Below are 25065 nucleotides of genomic sequence, written 5' to 3' on the forward strand. Positions count from 1 at the left end.
AGTTCAGGTTGATCTCTAATGAGCTTATTTGCATGGTGGGTAGGTTCTTTTATTGTTTTAATAGTTTTTCACCTTAACAATGAATGTGCTTGCTTAGAAAGGGCTGTGTGGTAACTTATAACTGTGGGCAATTACACTGTTTGTAGCCGCTGATGAGAAGGCAAAGCACAGATGGAGACCTGATTAGGCAGTCTGACTTACTAGGGAACTGCAGCCTGGAAAAACCCCTGTCAGGAGGGAAAGAGATATGGGTCTCTGCCCAAGAGAGGTGAGGAGCTGGGAGTCAAGAGTGGGTGTCCTTGCTGGAGCACAAGGGGGAAATACATGTACAGTTGCCATGAATTGACACCAGCTATGTATATAGAGGGATCACTTTATCAAATAGTTGTGCAGTTTAGCTTCAGTATCTACATCAGTGTAGGGCAGTGAAAAAAGAATGCTATATCTGATTGAAATTGCAAGGTCAATTTAGATAGAATGTAACTGCACAAATTGGAATTAGTCCAGGACACTGTTGCTAACACCTTTAACATTGTGAAAAATGCCATGCTGACAGGTGGTTAGGGGCTTGGCTTTACATCTTGTTCAAAAGGCTGTAGCTCCAGTAAAGCACATTGTGCTGTAGCACTATCAAAAGGTCCAGTAGGGTTTTGTTGCAAGACTGGCTCACAGGGAAGGGTGCCATCTATTGAGCGGCCAGCACAGCCTTCTACAATATCTGGGTTCTCTCGTGTGATCTCCTGTTCAAGCACTTAGTAGGCTCAGTAGCCCTTTCTGCTTGGATCATGATCTGCTGAGATCATGGTGCTGACACATTGCCCTCTATGGGATGTTAAAGCTGATCCAGACTGACTTACAGGGGGAGGATAAAAGCTATGTTACTGTGCTTTCCATCATTAATGGTAGAGTTCAGCAGTAACTGATTAGTGCAGTGTGCTCTTTGAAGAGGAGGGTTTCCTCAGAAAGGGGCTAGTAAAAGGGAAAGGGGAGAGAGGAAGAGCATTACCTAACACAGCTTTAACTATTTATTTCTGCTGCTTTAGTCATTGCAGATGAGACCACCAGGGGGATGGCAAGTTTGGTTGCCAAACAGAGGACCAGTTCTAAGGTGCGAAATGTCACGCGAAGAACAAATGCCTTCTTTCCCCCCAGCCTGCCCCGGCGGGGCCGGACCCCTCCGATCCTGCCAGCTATGGTGAAGAGTGAGCTGAAGGACCTGCTGAGTCTGTCCCCAGTCTTGCTCTCAGATTTTGATAAGGCCTTCGCCAGGCGTTTTGGACGGACATTCCAGTATATGCGCTATGGATTCTTCTCCATGACTGAAGTGCTGAGCGCAGCCTCTGATATCATTACCATTGAGCAGACCAGGGCAGGCTCTCTGCTGACCCTGAAGGAAAGCCCCTCAGTTAAGCAACAGCAGGAAAAGCTGTCACAGGGTGAGGCTGTATATGTATTTAACTTGGGGCAGGTAGTTCTCATTAGCACATATTGTCACTTTTTCTTCAAGCAGACCATGTTTCAGCTGAAAGGGGCTAGGTCTCCACTGGCTGCAATAGCACCCATCCTTTAGGATTCAGCACAGGAGGGCTGTAGTGGTGCTGCTGCCACAGCTGTGTGCCCAGCCCAGTGCCAAAGGGTTCTGGCTCTGTATGACTTGGGGCTTTATTACATGGTTCCTCCTCTGTGTTCTCCGGGGTAGGTGGATGGAGAGGGGCGAATTTAGCTAATCTGAAGTGTATACTCTATAGATAGCTTTTATTAATATGACAAAGATTGCCTCTTTGTTGTGGAGATGGATAAACATTGGTGTGAGCCCAACATTGCCTGCCTGCTTGCCAGGGAAATGGAAAATTGTGATCTGCATGTTCACGTAGTTTGATTAATGCCATGTATAAACCTCTTCTCTGCTTAAGGTGAGATGGTGATTCAGCCAAAGAAAGCAGAGCAGGCCAAGCCTGATTCTCTGCCACCACCTGCAGTTAGGACACCCCCTCCAGGATCTGTCTTATGTACAGAGAGCCTCGAAACACCAAAATGGGGATCAGAGCCAGTGGAAGCAGCAGTAGGGAACTGTGGTGAGAGACTGAAACAAGTGAGTAACTGAAGTAGTGATCTGTGGGGTCTCTTATCCTTAAGCAGAGTCATTTAATAATGTAATTGTCTCTGGGATATAGTGTATCATCAGTACAAGGCAAAACAAGGTTTTCTAAATTGTTTTCAGATTAGTTCAACAGGAAACAAATTGATATTGGCATGGGAGTCCAGTGGGCTATCAGAATCCTGTTTCTGGTGTGCAAAATCTCTGTACTCATGTTACAGATCACCCATTGGCCAATTCCTGTAATGTTACCTAATGATAGAGTGCCTTCCACTCAAAGATCTCAGAGCACTTAACATTAACCCTCATAACCCTCCTGTGAGGGTAGATAAGCCATGGTAACTATTCCCACTTTACACATATGGAAACTGAGGTACACTGTGGTTAAGTCACTTGTCCTAGGTCACGCAGAATCTCATAGAGAAAGGAATAGAAACCAGGAGCCTTGAGTCCCTGTACTTTGCTCAGACTACTAGATATACTTCCTCCCAAGGACAAAAAAGAATGGAAGCTTTTCCAGGTAATGCCATAACTGAAAGACACTATTTCCTTTGTCCTTTCTGGTCCTGATGGGCTCTATGCTGAGGTAGAATATAACTGGACCATTTATTAGCACCAGGGAAGAGCTTGGTCCAAAGGCCAGCCATTTTTATTGAGTTCTGTGTGCTAGGCAATAGTCAGACAAAGGAAAACACTCACTGTCCTCACCCCAGTGTGCTTACCTAGGTGATCAGGCACAGACAATCCAATACTGACCCACAATTAATACAGTGGTTAATGGTACAAATGGGAGGTGGTGTGGATTAATTTAGATCGTTGTTGAAGTACTAATGGAGCAGCATGTGTTAAGGAGGGATTTGAAATGAATAATACTTCACACCTAAGAGGGTCATTTAGCAAATGAGAGAGAGAGAGAGTTCTGTATATCGGGGACAGCATGGGGGTAGGTGCATAGACATGAGTGGGGGAAAAAAAATACAAAGGATAGGTTTAGCAGGGAGGTTTGGATGAAGTGTAGGCTGTGGGAGGAAACTGATCCAGAATTGTAATAGGCTGCAGTATAATTAGTTCCTGCTAGAAGGCCCATATGCCATGGCAAGAGCCTTAGGGACAAAGGAAGAATGAAAGAAAGTGTGTGAGGTGTTCTGAGAGCTCCAGAAAGCTTGCTTATGGCCAGGGTTGTACCTACCCATACACAAAGTACACAACTGTGTAGGGCACCAGGAAATTTGGGGCACCAAATTTCCTAGTGCCTTAAGCAGCTGCATGCTGCTCCAGCCCCTGCTCCGCCTCTTCCCCATGGCTCCTGCCCCTGCTCCACCCAAGCCCTGCCCCCCTCTAGCCCTTCCCCAAATCCCCTGCCCCACCTTTTCCTGCCCTTGCCCCTGCTCTGCCCCAGCCCCGCCCCCACTCCCCTGAGGTCTGCAGCAGGGATTGGGCCTGCACTCACCAGCGGCGGTAAGTGGAGTGACCCAGCCCTAGCCTGCTGCGCTCCCTTGGCTCCCAGCTGCGCCGCTGGTGAGTGCTGGGGGGCAGTTCCCCCCTGCCCCCTAAGCCCCAAGGCTGGGAGCCAGGGGAGCAGAGTGGAGTGGGCTGTGGCTGGGTCACTCCACTTCCTACTGCCCCATGGGTGCAGGGTTGGGCCTGCCCTGTACTCACTGGGTGGCAGGAAGTGGCATGACCTGGGCCCAACCCGCTGCACTCTGCTGGCTCGTGCTGGGGGTGGTTCCCCCCTGCCTCCCAAACTGTCTCCCCCTCCCCACCCGTGGAGGCCTGGGGCCAGCCAACCCCCAGGGGGGGTTGCATAGGGCACCAAAATGGCTAGGGACAGCCCTGCTTATGGCTGGCACGAAGTCTGCTTTATGATGAGGTGGTGCAACACCGGTGGTATAATGGCAAATGTAAGCAATAATTAATTGAAGACCCCTGCATCACAGCAAGACCCATCATCAGTATTGGCGAGCGACAGAATAGTCACCAGAGATTATGGAGGGCAAGAACTACTAGACATTCCAAGTGCCCTGTATCTGAGCAGTTTTAGAGTTAATGGTTGTGCATCTTATGCATGCAGTGTGTTTTAAAAATTCTTTGCTAGATGCTGACATTCAGTCCTGTTTCACTGCAATCCTAATCTCTATGTAATTTCCACTAATAAACAAATCTGTTACTGTAATTATTGCCCCCTTGATTGCACAATTGATATGAGTTTTCTTGAGCCTTGGAATTCACCTTTTTGTTCTTGGTATGATTTTTGGCTTTTTTCTTGAAGTTGGAGAAGGATATTAAGATGATGTTTGCACAGAAGGGAGCCGGAGGGACAGTCAGCTCAGAACTCAAAGAAAAGATCCGAGTTGTAAGTGTTGTTCATATCTGGAAATGTCTCTAAGCTTTGGACAGGAATAAGCATTTAGACATTAGCATGTGTAAAGCCTAATGATCAAGGAACACCACAACTGCTTCTCAGTAGACTTGGTGGTTACAGGTAAATTAGGGAAGATGGTGTGGGGTCAGCAAGATTGAAATATGTTTCCTCTGTCTTTGCCATCAGATAATCTGTATTCTCTGCTGGGTTTTTCCAGGCTATCTATGAATCCTGATGCTTGTGCAGAACCAGAACCTATAAAAGGTGGAGACACCCTATAGACTATTTAAATGTGTGTATTTAGGGGGAGTGAGATCACACTGGAGAATAATCTACTATCCTCTCTTTTACTGCTTGTGTCTTAAACTGTTCCCCTTCACAGCAACTGAAATTTTACAGATACTTCATGCGCTAAAGAGCTCACCATCTTCCGATAAGTGTGGACAGTACCTTTCCTGTTATGGGTGCACTTAAGCAACCATACTGAAATACAATGGTGGGCTGCTAATTGGGGCTTCTCAGCATAGCTGTCAGGGGTTCTGAACCTGGAGGTTGTGAACAGGTAGATGTAGCAGGCATGACTACTTTGTCCTTCCCATATTGCTAAGTGGGAGAGGGGTTTTTGGCTAAATTTGGCTAGGGATGTTAGGATGGTGCCTTTTTGGAAAAGAAGGTAAAGGTATGGAAAAGGTCTTCAAAACCACTGGCCTAGATTATTTAGCTGGGAAATTAGACTTTTGATCCTTGCAGCTATTCTACAATGTGGAATTTTCATAATCCTTGTATACAATAGAGCTTCTCTCTGCACTGAGTTCAGAGATGTGTGGACTTGCTGATTGGGACAGATGAATCCATGCCAAGTAAATTACTCTTCTGGATAGATACTTTCCATTGAAATTCTCTCTTGTAACTGAGCAGGCTTTGAGTGCACTTTCTGTATCTTCTAGCAGGGCCTGTGGCCACAGCTGAGGCCAACAGGTCAAATGCAAAATGCAGATCATTTAAAGGGCTCTTCCATTTGCTCCTCCTGCTCATTTCACTGTGTGGAGCCATGAATTCCAAACAGGCACATGCTATCTATAGTCCTTTCCTCTTTTTCCAGTTTATATGTACCCTCAGAAATCAAGTTATGCAAGCCTGAGGTTCTGGATGAGTGGCAAAGCACTGCTAATTGGGGGCAGTGACAGATAGAAGGTCCAACACATCTAGCCACAGGGGCTAGTAATAAAGTGCATGTCATTAAAAAGCTAGGGCCCCTAACTTTCTATAAGTACTTGTTATGTGTGCAAAACAAGATGTTGTTTAGTTGTCTGTGTTGCAATATGAAGCCTATTCTTACTCCCTCTTTCACCTAAGGTCCAGGTACACAACTGTCTGGTTATGATGCATCTTTTCCTATCGTGTAGGTTGCAGCCCAGTATCCTGAGGGTTTGCTTGCTTCTAAGCTACCTGGTGAGTTTGAGGTAAGTTTTGCCTCTAGCAGGTAGGGAGTCTTTATTCAGTTTGGTTAAAGCTGGGCATGGTACATGTAGATCTCTGTAAGCGTCTCTCTCAGCTCTGGTAGAGTAGTTTTCTCTTTTCAGTGCAGGTCTCCTCCAGAAGAGGCTGCCAACTCTGTGTTGGCTTTATGGTGAAGATCAATACCTGTAGGAGCGAAGATGTTGCCTAACTCATGTCCATTCATATGCTGGCAATGAGGAAATAGGAATATTCCCCCAAAACTTAATTACTCCAATAATTCTTTTAAACAGTTTTAAAAGGGTATTTTATTTAACTAATCTTGAGGTAGGCCAGAGAGGCTGAAATATTGATTGTTCTAATCCTTGTGGAAACCTGTAAGTAAATGAAATACCCTTCTTAAGAAGCTTAAGAGAACTGAATATATGTATTTTGAGAAATAGTCTTTTTTTTTTTTTTTGTTGCTGTTGAGGAGCAGCTCCACTAATATTAGGGAACTAGTGTTCAAGCTAGTTCTGTCTGGGTGCAGGCTTCTATCTATAGTCATGTGTTCCAGCGAAACACATTCTTTGGTCATTTAACAAAATTATTAGATGTGCAAAATGTAAATCTACATCCTATGTCTGGTTTTAGGGATCAGGTATGTGTTTGTTACACAGCAATGAACCTTGTAATTGATGCGCTGTAGAGTGCTGCATTCCATGTCCAGCATCAAGAATGAGAAGGTTGCAAGTCATCTGGATATGATTTGCACCAGCTTATAGTCCTGATTGTGAAACAGTTTTGTTTAAAAGATACCATTGAACTGGTTTTATAGCTTTGGAATCTTTTTCCTCCCCATGCTTTTAACTCCCTTTAGAATGGTGTGGTCGCAGGTTGTTTTTTTTAAGGCAGTTGAATATGCCTTGTAAAACTCTTCTTTTCTGGCAACAGGCACATTTTAAAGAGAAGCTATCCGTGAAGGAGCTGGGGTTCTTAAATGTGATGGAGTTCGTTGGGGCCCTTAATGATATTCTCCATGTTGAGCGCAAGGAAGGCGAACAAGACTGGCTGGTCTTTGATCTTGAATCCAAGTGCTTAGCAGATGGTAAGTGATGTTTGTATGTCCATGTTTCACTGTAGGGCAGGAGTCACCAAAATACTGCTGGTGGGACAGATGTCACTGACGAAGACCTACAGCAGGGTCCCTTAAAAATGGGATCTGTAAAAGAGAAGCAGAGTCTACAAGTCTCATCATGCAATTTATCACCTTGGTCTAAACAGAGTAGCATTCAGAACACGATGCAGCATTACACGCTAGGAGCTTTGCTCATTTCTTACCACTGGTGAGTGGATTTGTCAAGCCTGAGTGAAACTCTTAGATTTGACATTTATATTCAAAGTTAAAAACCTATTGAGATGAGTGGGGGGACTTCACATCTGTTTTAGAATTACTGTCTGAGGCTGTCAAGAAAACAGAATAGCATAGATCAGGGGTAGGCAACCTATGGCACGTGTGCCGAAGGTGGCATGCGAGCTGATTTTCTGTGGCACTCACACTGCCCGGGTCCTGGCCACCGGTCCGGGGGGGTCTGCATTTTAATTTAATTTTAAATGAAGCTTCTTAAACATTTTAAAAACCTTATTTACTTCACATACAATAGTTTAGTTATATATTATAGACTTATAGAAAAAGACCTTCTAAAAATGTTAGTGCATTACTGGCACACGAAACCTTCAATTAGAGTGAATAAATGAAGACATGGCACACCACTTCTGAAAGGTTGCTGACCCCTGGCTTAGGTTCATCGCCAAAGAGTATTTTCACAATAAAGGCTAGCTTCCCCCCCCCTTTTTTTTTTTTTATAAAATCAAAGATTAGATTCTGCTGCAAGTATTGGAATCTGTGACTAGTATCACAGCAGTGGAAAGTGTGTGGTAAAAGTGCTGTCCATTTGAATTGTGAAGGCAAATCATCTGTTTCTCCTTCCCTTCTCTATGGAGGGAAGCTTGCTTTGTTGGCATCTTGCAGATTATACTTTAATGCAGATATTTTTGAAACCTTTTTGTTGTGGGTTGAGAAGGGAAGTTTTTATCAATGAGTTTTGTAGCATGTGCCACTGGGCAAGGAAAGAATTTATTAGTGTTTCTGCTTTTGTATCTTGATGTACATCAGTTCTTTTTCTCATTGCTTTCTGAAGCCCAAATGGATGTGTTCTCCTTCCTTTCTTAGGGCCTTATCTGTTGCTCCCCAACTTACGCAAGCATTGCATTCCATTTTGGAATGCCTTGCGTAAGTCGAATTTTGCGTAAGTCAGGAACGTATACCCAATATTTATGCACACCAGGAAAAAAAAAGCTTACAGAACATATGGAACTTTTTTTCCATAAGTGCGGATTTCATAATTTGGGTTTGCATAACCTGGGGAGTGTCTGTATGCTATAGAAATTTACATCCGTGTAGTGTGACTTAGCAGTATAAACTGTGGCATTGTAAGCCCTGTTTTACAGCAGTGTGGTGTATCTACATTGGGAATTTGTGCAGGTGTAATTATCTTGATGTAGTTACACCAGGGGCAATTTCTTTATTGGGTTAAGTCACACTTGTGTAAGCCCTGCTTTACTTCAGTGCAACATATTTGCACTAGAGTAAGAGCAAAGGTAAATTTCCTGAATGTAGATGGAGCCTTGGAAAGTAACAGCTCTAGCTTTTAAGACAAGTTTTTGTTTCATCCTCTAACAGAGCACATTTGGTTCCATTAGATGAGTAATCAAAGGATGAGATCTGTCAGTCTGATTCTTTGACATCTTCACTAGGTGCTGCTGAGCTCAAGGTCTCCAGCTGGGATTTCCATTCTGAGAACTCGGAGGCTCTGGACGTGAAAAAAAGCCAAGTATTCAATGTGGTAAAAAAGACGGTGAAACCAGTGAGTGGCCTTCAATAATGTAATGACCAGGGTTGCTTTTCAGGTTTGAAAGCTGTGATTTGTGTGGCTGGCTGCTGGGAATTTAAATATCCCTTCAAGAGTGTACTGTAGCCAGACTCAGCCTTGCAGAGCCACTGGAATCTTTCTGCATCTGTATCCAGCCTATCCAAAGCCATCTTACCCATGGACATTGTGGATTCTCCATCACTTGAAGTTTTCAAATTGAAATGGGATATTTTCCTAAAAGATACGCTGTAACTCAAATAAGAAGCTATGGGCTTGATGCAGAGAATAATGGGTAAGGATCATGGACCATGAAATCTGGTCTCCGCCGTGAAATCTGGTCTTTTGTGTACTTTTACCCTATACTACACAGCTTTCATGGGGGAGACCAGCATTTTTCAAATGGGGGGTCCTGACCCAAAAGGGAGTTGCAGAGAGAGGTCGCAAGGTTATTTTAGGGGGGTCATAGTATTGCCACCCTTACTTCTGTGATACCTTCAGAGCTGGGTGACGGGAGAGGGGTGGCTGTTTGCCAGGTGCCCAGCTCTGAAGGCAGCTCTCAGCCAGCAGCAGCACAGAAGTAACAATGGCAGTATCATATCATGCCATTCTGACTTCTGCGCTGCTGCTGCTGGCGGCTCTGCCTTTGGAGCTGGGCTCCCAGCTGGCAGCTACCACTCTCCAGCTGCCCAACCCTGAAGGTAGGGCCACTGCCAGCAGCAGCACAGAAGTAAGGGTAGCAGTACTGCAACCTCCCCTACAATAATCTTGCAAGCGCCCCTCCCCCCCAACTCCTTTTTGGGTCAGGACCCCTACTGTTACAAACACCGTGAAACTTCAGATTTAAATAGCTGAAATAATGAAATGTACAAATTTAAAAATCCTATGACCATGAAATTGACCAAAATGAACTGTGAATTTGGTAAGGCCCTAGTTATGCAAGAGGTCAGATTAGATTATCATAATGGGCCCTTCTAGCCTTAATATTTATGAATGTGTTCCTTCAGCTAAGTACCTTACTCCCACAATGCAGTTTCCACCTGTGGTGGTTGATGAGGCGATCTTTTGAGCTCATCTGCATTGCTTCTGTATTGTCCAGTAGGGATGGCTACCAGGTGAGGTGATGTGCCTTTCTCTTTTGCCTCAACCCTCCATGTCCTGAAGTTACTTCTGTGGCACACACTCTCCTTGCTGGCACAAGAAGCAGTGTACACAGATGGAGTCTGAATCTCTGTAGGGCAGCAGAAAGCACTGCCTCCAGGCCACTGCATGCACCCAGATAACTAAATGAAACCAAAAAAGATTTGATTAACCTTTTCAGTCAAGTCCTCTCATGGAAGGGACTGGCTTGCTCCCTTCTGGGATTGCCTCTAAGTTTTGATGACAAAATAGTTTTTTTGCGTTTAATAGCCTATTTTCCAGGCTCCCAGATGGGAGCTGTTCAGAGGTCACTCTCAAATCTGGTGTGAGGTATCTGTTTCTTCCCCATTTGCTTTCTTGGTGGGTGTAACATATACCAGAGAGAGTTCTTAGAATTTCTCTGTTCCCAGAGAACTTTCTGCTGGCAGATGATCTCCTCTGCTGAGCCAGTCAGACCCAATGTTTAATTGGAATATTTGCAGTGGGTGGGTCAGGCACTCCTTCTCCTTCATTGTGGGTCTGAGCCACCCCAATTAAATCTGCCAGCCCTCGTCATTTGAAGACCTCAAGAGGAAGGGCATTGCAATAGGTCTTAAGCAGTGCTTAATTTGTGCCAGGGCTGAGTCCTCGCACCTCTAGGCTCGGCAGTTCAAAGCCCCGGCACCTCTGGGCTTGTCACATCACTTATCAAAGTAAAAATATTGCTTGAGCACGAGCACCAGCACCTCTTTCATTACAAATTAAGCACTGGACTTAGGCTGTACAGTGCCACTTAGAATCCTTCCCAGTAGGTATTAGGACAAGCCCCACCAGCTCTGGGTTTTATCTTAATGGGGCGGTTGCTTGTCCTTGTTCAATGCACCCACAGCACCAGCATTTAACCATCTGTCTGAGCACCAGATCCTTTTACTCCTTTTCTTGGCTCTGCAGTATTGGGATGTGGAGGAGCTACAGCTAGCATTGGAGATAGCGGAACCAGAGATCCCCCCTGATGCTGTTCAGGACAGAAGCCTTTATTGTCTCCCCGCACTGGACAGTAGCACCCTAGTGGGTGTCTTTGTGGAGTACATCATCTCTCCTAACCAGTTCTACATCCGGATATGTAGCAGGGAAACATCTGAGATGCTGGAGGACATGATGATTGAGATGAGGTGAGAAAGCGTTGCATCAGCTTTGTGCTGTGGCCTGCTGTGCAGATTCTTCATGAGTATGTGTATGCATGTGCTATGCTGCTGAGAGAGCAGGGCACCCAGTTTGCTGTTGTGGTTGGTATCGGCTTGGGTGTGTTGGTGCAGATGTGCATGCACTCTACTCGTTCATGTATGCATAATGCTTACTCATTCCTCTATAACTGGCAAACAAGAACTATGTTTGGTGGCAGTTAAGGCTGCAGCAGGACACACTTCATCCACCCAACATTTAAAAGCATGGAAATAAATAGTTATGGCAAAGGACTTATGCATTCCTTCACACCTTCATGTTGCCTACAACACTGTTGATATAGGACCCCTTAAGGCTTTCACGTCCATCTCCAACAGATACCAAAAAGCACTACTTACCCCAGCTTCATCAAACTTGCACTGTAAGGCAACACTTTGACAATTACTTCCTGTGCTTTTGTATCAGCAGATCAGCACATCTGACTGTCATGCTTTCCATACATTTGGGAATGTCATTATCTAAAGGTTTTGTGTTAAAGTAAAAGCTTGTTATGACTGGGGTACATGTTGCTTTCAGGGATAGTTATGAAATGCTCTCTAGCATCACTACTGATGAATAACTCGTATTCTAGGAATTCATGCATGAGGAACAGGAAAGTGACTAAAGGACAGCTCCCAGAATGTGTCAGATTTCTTGCAGAAGGAGCACCAAAAAAGTGATACAATCTTAATGAAAAATTGCCAAATAGGGTGACTTTTAAATGCTTATAATTCTCTCTATTCATTTTTCATTGAACCACTATGAAAAATTCAAATAGATTCTGGTATTTTTTGACATTTCAACAAATTAAAGGTTGACAGCTTCTGTTAGATCTGTGTTAGAGTTCAGTTTTTAACTATACTTTTTACGTATACTTTTTTTACATACTGCTGTGTGAGCATCCTGGAACATCACTGGCCCCCTTAACTCTCCAGCCTGGGCTCTATCTCTCAATGCTTTGCCAGTGACCAGCAGCAAACCCCTCCAGGCACTGTAATCACTCAGCCATCAGCATGCAGAGGCACACCCAGCTAAATGTCGTGGAGAGCATTCATGCAACTCATGAACTATACACAGGGAAACACCAGTAAATCTCTCAAGTCCCCAGCCTTGCACCCCAGTAATATACTGTCTTCCACTGCTCAAGACCTTCTCTTGAACAGTAGAAGCTCAGTAATTAGTTCACCACTTCATCAAAGGAAAGTAGCTATGCACCAGCCTTTGTAATCCGAGCAGATTCCACAAGCACTTTGGACAGACTTACTAGTAAGGATAAAACATTCAGATAAGTTTAACTACAGAAAGATAGATTTTAAGTGATTATAAATAGGGCTCAGATTTTGTCAGAGATATTTAGTAAAAATTACGGACAGGTCACAGGCAATAAACAAAAATTCACAGAAGCCCGTGACCTGTCAGGGATATTTTTAGTAAAAATCACAGACAGAATGGGAAGGGAGAAGGGCCCAGCGTCCACAGTAGCTGGGCTGCTGTGGGGTCCAATCCCCGCCCTGGTGGGTGGGCAGCTGTGGGGAGCTCAGCTCCCCACAAGGGATTGGAGCTCTGAGGGACCCCTAGGAAGCTCTGGGATCCCCCTGCTGCAGAGCTGCTGTGGGCCTCCGCCAGCAGGCGGTGAGAGCTGTGGGGCTGCCTGCTGACAGTAGTCCAGCCCTGGGGCAGAAAATGTCACGGAGGTCTCTGGAAGTCATGGATTCTGTGATATAATCATAGCCCTAATTATAAGTGGTAGGCACAAAGATCAGAGATAGTTACCTTAAGAAAACAAAAAGTAAACACATATTCTAAACTTTTAGACTAAGCAAGAATTGAATCAAACAGTTTTTCTCATCTCACTGGATGTTGTAGGCAGGTTATGGTTCTTAATTCTCAGTCTGAATTTCCCTCCCAGCATGAGACCAATCTCCTCAGTTCTAAGTCTTTGTCTTGCCATTGTTCTTGTTGTCTTTGGTGTAGGTGAGGGACAAGAAGTGGTCTGATGATGCCACTGTCCCTTATTTTATACTCTCAATCTATGTCCCTGGAAAGATACTGGTCCAGGCATGTCCTGGTGGGCCTTGCTGAGTCAGAGTTGAGCAATCCTGATTGTGTGGTGCTTGCGCAACTGTCTCTTACAGAACTGTAAATCTCTTTGTTTACAATTCCCCTGCTGATCAGTGGTCATTTAATGCCCATCTGGGTGTGAGTCACCACCCCTGTTGTCACCGGAAAGCTAGCAGTGGGCATATCCCAAACTCATAACACGTTTCAATAAGAACCATATAGCAAAATCTTATAACATCATACATAATGATATACATATTTTGACAGAACAATGAGTTTCAGCAGATCATGACCTTTCATATGATACCTTGCAAGGCATGCTTTATATGAAATATCACAACCATATACTATCGATGAATATGGGGATTGCAGGGTGCTACTTTGAAGTACAGTGTGTCACAACTGTACCTGCTGTATTTTCAGGAAGGCTAGTAAAATCCTTGTATGTGCTTTATACTCTAAGCCTTTGAATTTGGCTGTGTTCATTGTAAATATTTAAAGTACATGTGTACTCTACTCATGTGGTATAAGAGCATGATATGGAAGGGTCACCTTCACTGTTAAGGAAGATCTTCCTCTGCATTGCTGTTCCTAGATCTTATGTTAACCTGAAAACGTTCTCAGTTCTGATGTTTTACCATAAGGCTCCTTGAAAGCTCATATCAAAGAGAGGTTTAAAGTAAAACAAGGAAGCAACACTGTACTGAAGTACCTATGGAGTTCTCGCTATACTGTTTCCTGCTGGGCACTACCTTTTTCTGTGGTGTCTTGCAGACGATGCTATTCAAATAAAAACGTTTCTGACCGTTATGTCATGCCGGAGGCCTTGGTCCAGCCTGGCTATCTTTGCTGTGTTAGGATTTCGGAGGACAAATGGTGGTACCGAGTCATCATCCACCGGGTGCTCAGCGAACAGGAGGTGGAGGTGTTCTTCCCAGACTTTGGAAATCTGAGGACTGTCCAGAAGTCTTGCCTGAGATTCCTCAAGTAAGTTAATTGCAGGATTCTGGCTAAGGATATTCTGGCTAAGTGCTGCCAAATCATACCTTCTCTCCTGGAACTTGCCCCACCTTCACTCCCTTTGGGGAAAGCTGCATAAACACTGTCAATAGAATTCAGTGTTTTCTAGACGTATCTGGAGTTGTCATTTATTCTGGGGTGAACATAAAGCATCAGTTGTCCTTATCCTGAGTTGCATGGGGTGGAGGGAAGAGAGCCCTTTTTCATCTTCCTCCTTTCCCAGCTTCTGCACTGTTTAGTCTGTTCTCCTGTCTCATCTGCCTCTCTTCATGGGGGCTTTAGCACTGATTGGACCAAAAGTCATAACTATTGGTCTTTGTTTAATGAGCTGCAGGGGTGAGATACATTTGGCATGGGGCAGTGTGTGGGAACTGGCACTGCTGTTGTCTGTGCTGTACCCATTCTTTGGATGCAGGATGTTGATTGCCAGGGCTGTTCATCTGGCATTTTTCACAAGCATATAACATTAATTAAAAAAATAAAACTATGAGGTGGCTGTTGGAGTTGAAGGTCAAGAGGCTAAATGGCTCACGGAAACTTGTACCATCCATATTTTTAACTTTTGGTGTATGATGAAATGATGGATTTGATTCCTGTTGCAGGTGCTGCTATTCAAAACTTCCTGCCCAAGCTATCCCTTGTTCCTTGGCATGGGTGAAACCCATAGAGGTATGTATCCACGTACAGTTTTTCACTTATGTGTATATATAATGGGACTGTGCAGTAGACATTGGCCTCTTGCCTACTTGAAATAAACTGAGTAATATTGATGTTGACAATCACTGGACCTGATCCATGAAGTTTGGTGGGATTCGGGAGTTTTGTTGTTGTCTGTCAGCCTATCATTGTTCCCTTTCTGAATATTCATAACATGCTTGTTTGCATTCTGTCTACAAATGGACAGCACCTGTAGAGGTATTCATTATGCCATTGAATAAGTGTTCTCCTCTGTGACCCTTCTGGAGCCTGGGGAAATCCAGCCCAGTTTTCTCTGCTTTAGATATTTGCTTTACTTCAGTGACCCACGTTACTCAAAACTTCCTTCACAAGTAGGGACTGGCCAGGACCCTCTTTAGAGTCAGCCCATCACCCCTTACAGCAGGATCTCTGATTTCCTTTCCACTCTAACTTCAAAATAGATGAATAAATTTCCATCAGACTTTCTCAGAACAAAAAAATCTGTCTGGGGTGAGAACTATATGAAAGAACCCCAAAGGGAGGAAAGGCTTTCTAACAATAATACATTTTGGGTTCTTTTTATTTCCTTCCCATTCTAAGCATTTAGGTTCACATTTTCAAGCTTTTCTTCAGAACCATAAGAGCTAGAAACTTTTTTTTATAAATGAAAGCTGAAATTCTCCTTTAATCATGAGGCTTGCAGCAAAGCACCATATATTGGAAGACTCCTGATAAAACTTCAGGAGCTGGCCACTCAGTTTCAGTCACTGAAAAATAAGAGCTTAGACTGCAAATGGCTTCCCAGTAGTAACTCCAGCTTTGCAGCCTTTGTACATTTTGAGTAGTTTAACTTAATTGAGTGTTGGTAACCTTGTCAGGTTCAGTTTGGTGCATTTTGCCTGTCTGCTGCATCCTTATTACACTTACTTCAGATAATCCTTGCCTGGTTGTGCCCCTGAATCTAGCTTGCCTTCGCCCTTTGCATCCACACTAAACTTTCTAGGAATGAGAATAAGCATCATACGGCTGCCGATGGGCTATTTTGTAGTAACCTGTTTATCTCTCCTTTCTTCAAGGGGCATTGGACCACCAATGCCATTCTCCAGTTCTGGAAGCTGTGTAACCTGAAGCCACTGGTGGGAGTGGTGGATGAATATGTGAACGGTATTCTTCACCTCTTCCTGTGTGACACTACCGCTGATGAAGATACCTACATCCATCAAGTCTTGAGAGCAGAGGGCCATGCTGTCGTTTGCAGAGAAAATGTTCCCTCCAAGGTGAAGAAGGGTAGAGGTGGCGAGTTTGAGCAAGACTGTTCAAGGAAGGGGCTGTAATATGGTGGGAATTTGGATTATGTAACATGGAAAATTTACTCTTAACAAAAAGGAAATGCAACAGGAACTTCCAGTGCACCTTAAAATTTCACTCATCCCAGAGAGAAGAGTCCATTGGTGCAGTATATTAATACAATAGTCCTTTATCTCATAAAGCTTAAGTTCACATTTATCTTAAGAAACAGGTTTTCACAGCCTGAGCACAATTAGACATTTGAACTTCATCACCTAACCACCACTGCGTAATGCTGCAAGGTTCATGTGCACTTTCGTCTCTGCTGTGCAGTTGTTTGAAAAGCTGCCATGGCTCCATTGATGTTACAGTGAGGATTCTTTTGGTTACATTTGCTAACACGGGTTTAGAAGATTCTTAATGTGGATATTTTATTATCATTTATTGTGTGTTCATGTAGTGTGGATAGGGACCTTATATAAATATGGAAAAAATAGATTGAGAACTGTAGACATTCTCAACAGCAGCCCAGAACTGGGGTAGTAGTGAAGTGCCTGTGTTACAGGGCAGGATTAAGGTACACAGGTGCAACTGCCTATAAGAAAAGATATTGTCTTTTCTATGCCTGGCTCTCACCAGTTCTGTCAGTCTATCATTTTTAACAGCACAAGAGTCGCTCAGAAAATGAACTAAAACATTTAGTTCTAGATCTTTGAAATTGATGAGGTTTTACTGTCTAGTTTGAGGTCTGCTTGGAAGTCTTCTGCTTTGTGCTTATTTTTGTTAATGAAAGAACTCAAACTGTTATGCGGTTTTGGTACTTTTGCTCTGGAAATCTCAATCTCAGGTGATTTAGCTGTAATTAGCTGATTTGTTTAGAAAGGGGCCTAGGCTGTTAAACAGTGCGGTAAAATGTATAATTATAATATAGGTAAGAACAGCCAACGCCATGATTTGAAAGTGAGAGTCAGCACTGTTTTACCAAGAACTATAAACAAAATCCCACCATTTCAAATGTCAGTAACAGGCAAAACCCAGGGGCCTTGTATCCTTTGCTTTAATCAGCATGCTGCACAGTAAATCTTATGGCAAGAAGTCTTGCCATTTTGGCATGTGCTGTGTCTAGATATCATTTGATGAGTAGTTTTGTCACTGTGGAAAACCATTTAAACTTTTGCAACAAGGCAGACTCTGCCAGCATCCAGATGGCTCTCAAGCTAGCTCCCACTCAGTTGGGTAGCAGGTTGTTGCAGTTTGAAAACCATTTCAAAATCTTGCTCTAGTTTTTTTTTCTTCTTTTTCTGTTAATTACAACACACTTTATTGACTGTACTGTACTGTTTTTTAGGGCTTCATAGAACAGAACCCTTCAGAATTGTACCTGCAGCCCAGTCCGAATGATGAATCATCAGGGTCAGACCTTCCCTTACAGGAACAGGAATCTTTCTGTGAAATCAGCAGGGCAGTGAATCCAGAGCTGAATGAGAGTGAACCATATGTCCAGGTGGGAGGTTTTTAGCTCTTTTCTGTCTAAGACAAGATGAAAAACAGCTGTTTTTCGTGTTGGGGGACTCTGGTGGGTTGGTACACGATGTTTTAACTCTGTGGCATAAAAAAGCAAACAGATGCCATAAGAATAAAAATGTTTCAGATGGGACACAAATATCTCATCTCATGCTTGCCCTCATCTTTTATTTTCCTGCCTGCTTGTCTGGTCTCTTGACAGCTCTTGGGTACTCCACAAACCTTTTAGGTATAGAGCCCTCTTTGCTCTGAAACGCCTGTTCTACTTACCCTTTGAACTCAGACCTTTACTTGGCTCTTGAGTTCAGATATTGTATCTTGGAATCAGCCTTGACTTCAGACTTTTCCCCTTTCTCATCTCCTGTGTCTCCACTTGCTTTCCTCTTATCTGTTCATGTGCAGTTGCAGTGGAGCAGCATTAATTGCATTTTTGGGTGTGTAGGATTCGGCCGTCAGAGAAGCCACCATAAGCCACCTAATAAACACCCTGGCATGGCTTATTGCTATTAAAATGTGGCTTGCTCATCCTAAATTTAGTTTACTAAAAAAAAACCCATAAAACCAGTTTTTGGGCCTGGGGAGGAGTTGGTCTTACATAGCTATTGTTCCACTCCTGAAAACCTTCATTATAATATTTAGCTCTTTATATTGCACTTGACCTCCAAGTACTTTACAAAAAAGGAAAGCATTGTTGTCCCATTTTGCAAAGGGGGAAACTGAGGCACAGAGTGACAGTGACTTGTGTGTCACCCAGCAGGACAGTGACAGAGCCAGGAATAGAACCAGTGTCCTGAATCCCAGTCCAGTGCTCTCAATCCACTAGGCCACACAGTGGTGAAATATTTATAAATCAATTTTGTCTATTTCTTTCTTACAGGCTTTTCTGTGGCACGCTTTATCAGGGCATCTGAGCACCTTTTGAGTAGATCATAGCATCATAGGACTGGAAGGGACCTCGAGAGGTCATCTAGTCTAGTCCCCTGCACTCATGGCAGGACTAAGTATTATCTAGACCAGCAGTTCTCAAACTTTAGCAACCCAAGGACCCCCATTTTGATTTAAAAATGTTTGCGGACCCCCAAGCTCCCTGGTCAGCCCCAGGCCCTGCCCCACTCCACCTCTTCCCCCAAGGCTCCACCCCCACTGCACCTCTTCCCAGGACGGGGGAGGAGTTGATCAGTGGGGCTGATGGCCCTGGTCCCCTCCCCCAAGCGCACCCTCTGCCCCCTCCTGGGAGGATGGAGGAGGAGTTGATCAGCAGGGCCCATGGACCCCATTCTGTGGACCCTAGTTTGAGAAATGCTGATCTAGACCATACCTGACAGGTGTTTGTCTAACCTGCTCTTAAAAATCTCCAGTGAAAGATATTCCATAACCTCCATAGGCAATTTATTTCAGTGCTTAACTGCCCTGACAAGAAGTTTTTCCTAATATCCAACCTAAACTGCCCTTGCTGCAATTTAAGCCCATTGCTTCTTGTCCTATCCTCGGAGGTTAAGGAGAACAATTTTTCTCCTTCCTTGTAACAATCTTTTATGTACTTAAACTGTTATCATGTCCTCTCAGTCTTCTCTTCTCCAGACTAAACAAACCCAATTTTTTCAATCTTCCCTCATAGGTCTTGGTTTTTCTAGACCCTTAATCATTTTTATTGCTCTTCTCTGGACTTTCTCTAATTTTGTCCACATCTTTTCTAAAATGTGGTGCCCAGATGTTGCGTTGTTCCTTGACCTGAGTATTCTAGGAACCATTTTTTAATATCTCTCATAATATAACTAATTTAAAACTGGTGTAACAAATCTAAGCATCCTGTTTTAAACACCATGCACCATGTCTAGCACAATGATCCCCATCTTTATTGGGGCCTATAGGTGTTACTCTAATACAAATAACAAATGATCATGCTCTGCTCTCAAACAGAATGAGAGCTGTGTGTCTGCATTTGGAATTTTATAGCTAATTATCTTGCACAATATAAATATTGTCAAGTATCAGAGGGGTAGCCGTGTTAGTCTGGATCTGTAAAAGCAGCAAAGAGTCCTGTGGCACTTATAGACTAACAGACATATTGGAACATGAGCTTTCGTGGGTGAGTACCCACTTTGTCGGATGGATAAATATTGTACATGTACTGTACAGAATTGTACATTACTACTTATGCTCTTTTGAAATAATAGATGTTTTGGGTGAGTCCTTGGTTCACTGGGTGGATGTTTCTACATATTTTTGTACAGTAATTTATGTCAAATACAATAAATATTTTAAAATCAGAATTAAAAAAAAAACAACCCAACCATGTACAGTTGAGCTGAAATAAAGTTGCTGTTCTCTTTCTAGAGATCCCAGGTTGACCAGAAGGATGCAGTGTGCTTAGCACCTGAAGGAAGGGTACAAGAACATGACTGCTCTGTGAATTCTTCTCTCACTTCATGGGACTCACAAGGCAAAAATTACAAAAATTCACAGGAAAGTCCAAATGGAGAGCCCAGAAAGCCAAAACTGGAAATTCAGGTGAGGTTGGGTTTTTTCCAATATTGAATAACTTAATTGAGGTTGAGCTGAGACTGTCCCTTAATCAGTTTGCAGCTGACAGTAAGACTAAGTCAATTCCAAAAAGCATTTTGCAAACGTGTTTACCTGCAATGAAGGGTAAGGAAGAATAAGACCTAGAAAGGAGCTCCCTAGAGCAATCAAGTGTTGATGACAACTTAAAACTGCTGTAATAAAACTGCAAACTTTAAATGTTGTTCAAGAGATGTTTGCAAAGGTGGCTAATCTTTATACTTACAGGTGGTGGCAAGGTATTAGTTTTGGCAATGAAATTTTGCAGACTTGGGGATGACAATATGAACTAGTGTTAGTGGAGAAGAATGCTCTTAAGCAAATAAGTGTTAACTTACTAGCATACATTTTGTTTAAATGCAAGCAAAAGAAAACAGTGGAATTGAACCTCCCAAGAAACCAGATTCTATACATCAGAGTATTCCGCTCATCCACAGAAAGGGGCAAAATGCTGGAACTCCATATCTTAGGACAAAGAATGGTGTTGCGGAAATGCTGCTAGTGTGTGCTGTATTAAAAGCTTCCAGACTTAGACATGCAGTTACTTTTCTGTTCATTTTAAAGTATAGTAGATTCCGTTTAATCAAAATCATTTTTCTAATTTATTTAGTTAAACTGGTGTAGACCTCTGCGTGGACACATCTAATAGCTTTGATTTGACTTAATATGGCGTGCTAGTTTACTGGTTGAGGCTTTGTCATATCACTTGAGCTAGGAGAAGATTGAATCTGTTTGCTTCCTTAGAGCCTAGGAATTTTTCCTCTTAACTTCCAAATTTCTCCTGCTCTGTTATAAGTGCAGTGAAGTATTAGCACAGACTCTTTCTTAAACTGCTACAGGCTACTATATGTATCATTTGGCAAAGGGTTATGTGGTGTGATAAGTGCTTTGGGAGGGATAGCTCAGTGGTTTGAGCATTGGTCTGCTAAACCCAGGGTTGTGAGTTTAGTCCTTGAGGGGGTCATTCAGGGATCTGGGGCAAAAATCTGTCTGGGGATTGGTCCTGCTTTGAGCGGGGGGTTGGACTAGATGACCTCCTGAGGTCCCTTCCAACCCTGATATTCTATGAACCTTCTATTTATTAGCAACCACTCGGTCCCAGTAAAATTGTCATTTATCTGAAGGTTGCTAGTAAGAGGAGGGAAGGCTTGCGGGGCTGCAGCCAGGGATGGATGCACTGGGACATGCTGAGCACCCTGCCCTGGATCTGAGGGACCAGGCTCAACATGTCCCAGTGCATCCTTCCCTGGCTGCAGCCCCACGATCCTTCCCTCCTCTTACTAACAACCTTCAATAAATGGCAACTGTGGAAAGCCTCGCATTCAGACTGCAGCGGCCCTCCCAGCTGCTGCCCTGTCTGTACCCTCCTCTCCCAACTGCAGGCAAGCTTGTGGGTCTGTAGCCAGGGAAGGCATCTCAAAAAGTTGCCATAAGTGTCATGCCTGTTGCCAAAATCCAAGTCTCATGAACTTTAAAGTCAGTGGGATGGGATTGGTTCCTAGCCATATGTTCCTATTAACTGGAAGTTGTTAATATTAGTATTGCTATTAAGCGGTATCCACTGTAACTATCAAACTTCACTGAACTCTTGAGGCTAAATAAGAGGGGGCTGCAGGTATTTAGAAAATGGAAAGATGGACAAGGATATGGAGAGATGAGTTCCACTCTCTGCCCTTTATTAAATGGTTTCTAGGTTCTTTATAGTCTTATAGAATATCAACTTGAGTTAGTTGCTTTTTTTAAAGGAAAGTCCTCATCTGGAGATACCATACTTAGAGCCGGTGTCTGTGATCTCAGACATCTGGGATGAAAATTGGTTGCCTCTGCAAACCTTACAGAAGCAGACTGGTATTGGCCATGACACCTTGCAATTGGATACTGTGATATCTTCCAGCCAGACCTCCAGCCATGAAGGAAGGAATCAGAGCAAAGAGCAGCTGCAACAGGTTACTTGTAATCTTTTATGGAGGGAGGGAAATGGACAAATGCCCCATGGTGACATCTGAAAGGGATTTAAACATCTTGTGCATGATGCACAGTAGGCTGCATATGCTGATTTTAATGGGGAAACCTGGCCAATACCCTGAAGCGGAAGTGTGTACGAAGGGATACTCCATTTTGTCCAGATCTGTGATTTCAGGGCTCCTTTCTTGCTGGCCTCCTACACCAACACAACTTCAAGTTTTTGTGTGCCTGAAAAGTTTTTCGTTTGGAAATAAAATGAGAGGTTTAAGTCCACTTTCAATTAAGGGTTAAATAATCGATCCTTTAATGCTATTTCTCTCTTGGTTGCAATTTTTGCCAGATTTTCCATATGTTTCTGCCTTTCCCGCTTTCTCTCCTCTCCATACCCACTGTACTGAGTGTCTTAGGTAGGGCATTTTGCTGCTGCTGAAGAGACTTCGGATCATGTGAACATGACAAGGACAGCAGTTGAAAAGTCAAAATACCCAATCCAGGAGACACTGGATCCGGGAGAAGTCCTGGAGCCCACCGGGGGGTTGAAGGTAAGTACACATTTTCTGGCCTGGCATAATGGTGTATTTTGTTTTTAAATTATTTTAATATTCCTGGAAATATTTTTTTGGTCTTTATTAAATTGAAATTTTAGTCCAAATGAGGCACAACTGTTTTAAGATGATCCACCTGCCTCTGCGTCTAGGTTCTTACATTTGTGCCCGCCACCAGTTTGTCTGAGTGCCTCCCAAATTAATCCAGTTATAGCAAGTAACATTAAACAAAATGTGTAATGTCTCATTCTCATTCAGTATCTTTGTACCAGAGAACCATGCTGTGACAGTGTACCCCATAAGGCTTTATGGGGGGGGGCTGCTTATAAATGTATGTATGATATAACTCGAATAGAGTTTTGCTACTTATGTCATGTAACACATCTATGTAAAGGTTATGATCTACTGGTTATGTTCATCCTAGTTGTATGCAGGTACCATTTGTGTGTTCAAAGTTATGAACATTGGCTGTATATTTGCTTGATTTCTAAGTAGCCTTAGAACGTTTGGTCACTTCTTGGGAAAGGAATATGCAAGTTAAGTGCTCAATCAGGAAGCACTTAACAGACAAAAGAGCTTGGAAGACTCCAATCCACATAAGACGTTTACCTGAGGATGTTCAAAGTAGCATGTGGGTAATGGCTGCTACCTGCAAGTCCTCAGTCATGCATGGACATGCGACTTGCCCATGTGATTCTGAATCTCCATTTTGTGACTGGATTCTACACAGGGAGAGGGAGGGGTGTCTACCCAGAAGAGAGAGTCTATTTAAACCATTGGGAGACCCCTTCATTTGGTCTTCAGCTGGCTAAAGAGGGAGCCTCTCTACCCCCCAGGATACTTGAAAGAAACTGGAACAAAGGACAATAACTACAGGGGGTGTGAGTGATTGCTGGACCCAGGCTAAAAGGAGATTAGCCTGTAAAAGGGAGCATAGGCAGCAGGTTTGTATAATTTTTGGTGGGGCTCAAAATGGTGGTGCCCCCCCGCTCCCGCCCTGTAAGCCGATATAAAATGAAGCTACAGCGCGTCAGCGCCACAAGATTACAAGGGTCAATTAAAAGTGGAAAGTCAGAAGCAGCACTTGCCTACTTCAATATACAGTATTATATTTTGTTGCAGCTGTTGTGATGAAGTGGGAATGTTCTTAATATTTTCTCTGAATACTGTGTGGGTGCCTCAGTTTCCCCTGCAAGATGCCAACTGAAGGTGTTGGGGACAAAGAGATCAGGTGGCCTCCCTGTCCGGAAGAGAGACAGAGGCCAGAGGAGGGAGTGTCAGTTTGGAGCTGGCTGGGGAAATGGGGAGAGACCCAGAACTTGGTTCTGGGCTCCCCACCCCCCAAGATGGACCTGACAGAGGGGTTCTGTTTTCTGTACCAACAAGCTCTGTTTAAACTGTGTTCCCGTCATCTAAAACCTTCTGTTTTACTGTCTGGCTGAGAGTCACATCTGACTGCGGAGTTGGGGTGCAGGCCTCTGGTTGCCCCAGGACCAGCCTGGGCAGACTCGCTGTGGAAAGTGCATGATGTGGAAGGGCAAGCTGAATGCTCCGAGGTCAGACCCAGGAAGGTGTAAGCTTCTTGCCCTGGAGACAATATGCTCATAAAGAGGAGGCTCCCCCAGAGTCCTGACTGGCTTTGTATGGAGTTGTTCCAAAGCATCACAGCATCCCCTTCCACACCGTGCACTTCCCAGAAGTCCGCACAGGCACTGACACTCCCTCCTCCGGCCTTTGTCTCTTTTCCAGGCATTAGGAGGCCACCGATCTCTCTGTTCTCCAACACCTTCAGTTGGCACCTTGCAGGGGAAACTGATTTGGGAGAAATGAAGTAAAAGCTGCCCAAACCGAGCTTGTGCACTCCTGAATTTTGAGGTGTTTAAATCTGGAAGGCAGGTGCTGGGGGTGGGAGAGGGCTGTGGGCTCCATGGGGGAGCATGGCAGCAACTGTCTGGAGCTGCACGGAGCCAGACACGCTGGTCTGAGTGGCACAGTAAGCGGTTTGGGGGTTGGAGAAGGGGTCGGGGGTTCCAGGGGGCAGTCAAGGGACAAGGAGCAGGGTGGGTTGGATGGGGCAGAGGTTCGGAGGGGCAGTCAGGGGACAGGCAGCAATTGGATAGACATGGGAGTCCAGGAGGTTTATCAGGGGACAGGTAGGGGGTGGGGTCCTGGGGGGACGTTGGGTGGGGTCTCAGGAGGGGGCAGTTGGGGACAAGGAGAAGGGAGGCTTAGACAGGGGCTGAGGTCCCAAGGGGC

The 25065-nt window shown here is 44.1% G+C and overlaps 1 protein-coding gene across 4 annotated transcripts in view; it reads left to right on the top strand.

The window, feature by feature from the left end:
• TDRD5 (tudor domain containing 5) overlaps window positions 1–25065 on the top strand; it is a 43725-nt gene that overhangs the window by 12242 nt on the left and 6418 nt on the right. For 3 of the 4 annotated variants that reach the window (XM_039486661.1, XM_039486660.1, XM_039486662.1), the window contains exons 3-16: window positions 1044–1436; window positions 1914–2092; window positions 4368–4451; window positions 5867–5923; window positions 6852–7005; window positions 8715–8824; window positions 10898–11118; window positions 14003–14215; window positions 14851–14917; window positions 16003–16203; window positions 17562–17717; window positions 20075–20248; window positions 22045–22245; window positions 22672–22806. In XM_039486661.1, coding sequence (XP_039342595.1) covers window positions 1044–1436; window positions 1914–2092; window positions 4368–4451; window positions 5867–5923; window positions 6852–7005; window positions 8715–8824; window positions 10898–11118; window positions 14003–14215; window positions 14851–14917; window positions 16003–16203; window positions 17562–17717; window positions 20075–20248; window positions 22045–22245; window positions 22672–22806 — 2345 coding nt within the window. The remainder of the gene's footprint in view (window positions 1–1043; window positions 1437–1913; window positions 2093–4367; window positions 4452–5866; window positions 5924–6851; window positions 7006–8714; window positions 8825–10897; window positions 11119–14002; window positions 14216–14850; window positions 14918–16002; window positions 16204–17561; window positions 17718–20074; window positions 20249–22044; window positions 22246–22671; window positions 22807–25065) is intronic. The other variant, XM_039486663.1, reaches the window with a different exon arrangement.

The sequence above is a fragment of the Mauremys reevesii genome, linkage group 8 (genome assembly GCF_016161935.1).
Source record: "Mauremys reevesii isolate NIE-2019 linkage group 8, ASM1616193v1, whole genome shotgun sequence".
Classification (NCBI taxonomy): domain Eukaryota; kingdom Metazoa; phylum Chordata; order Testudines; family Geoemydidae; genus Mauremys; species Mauremys reevesii.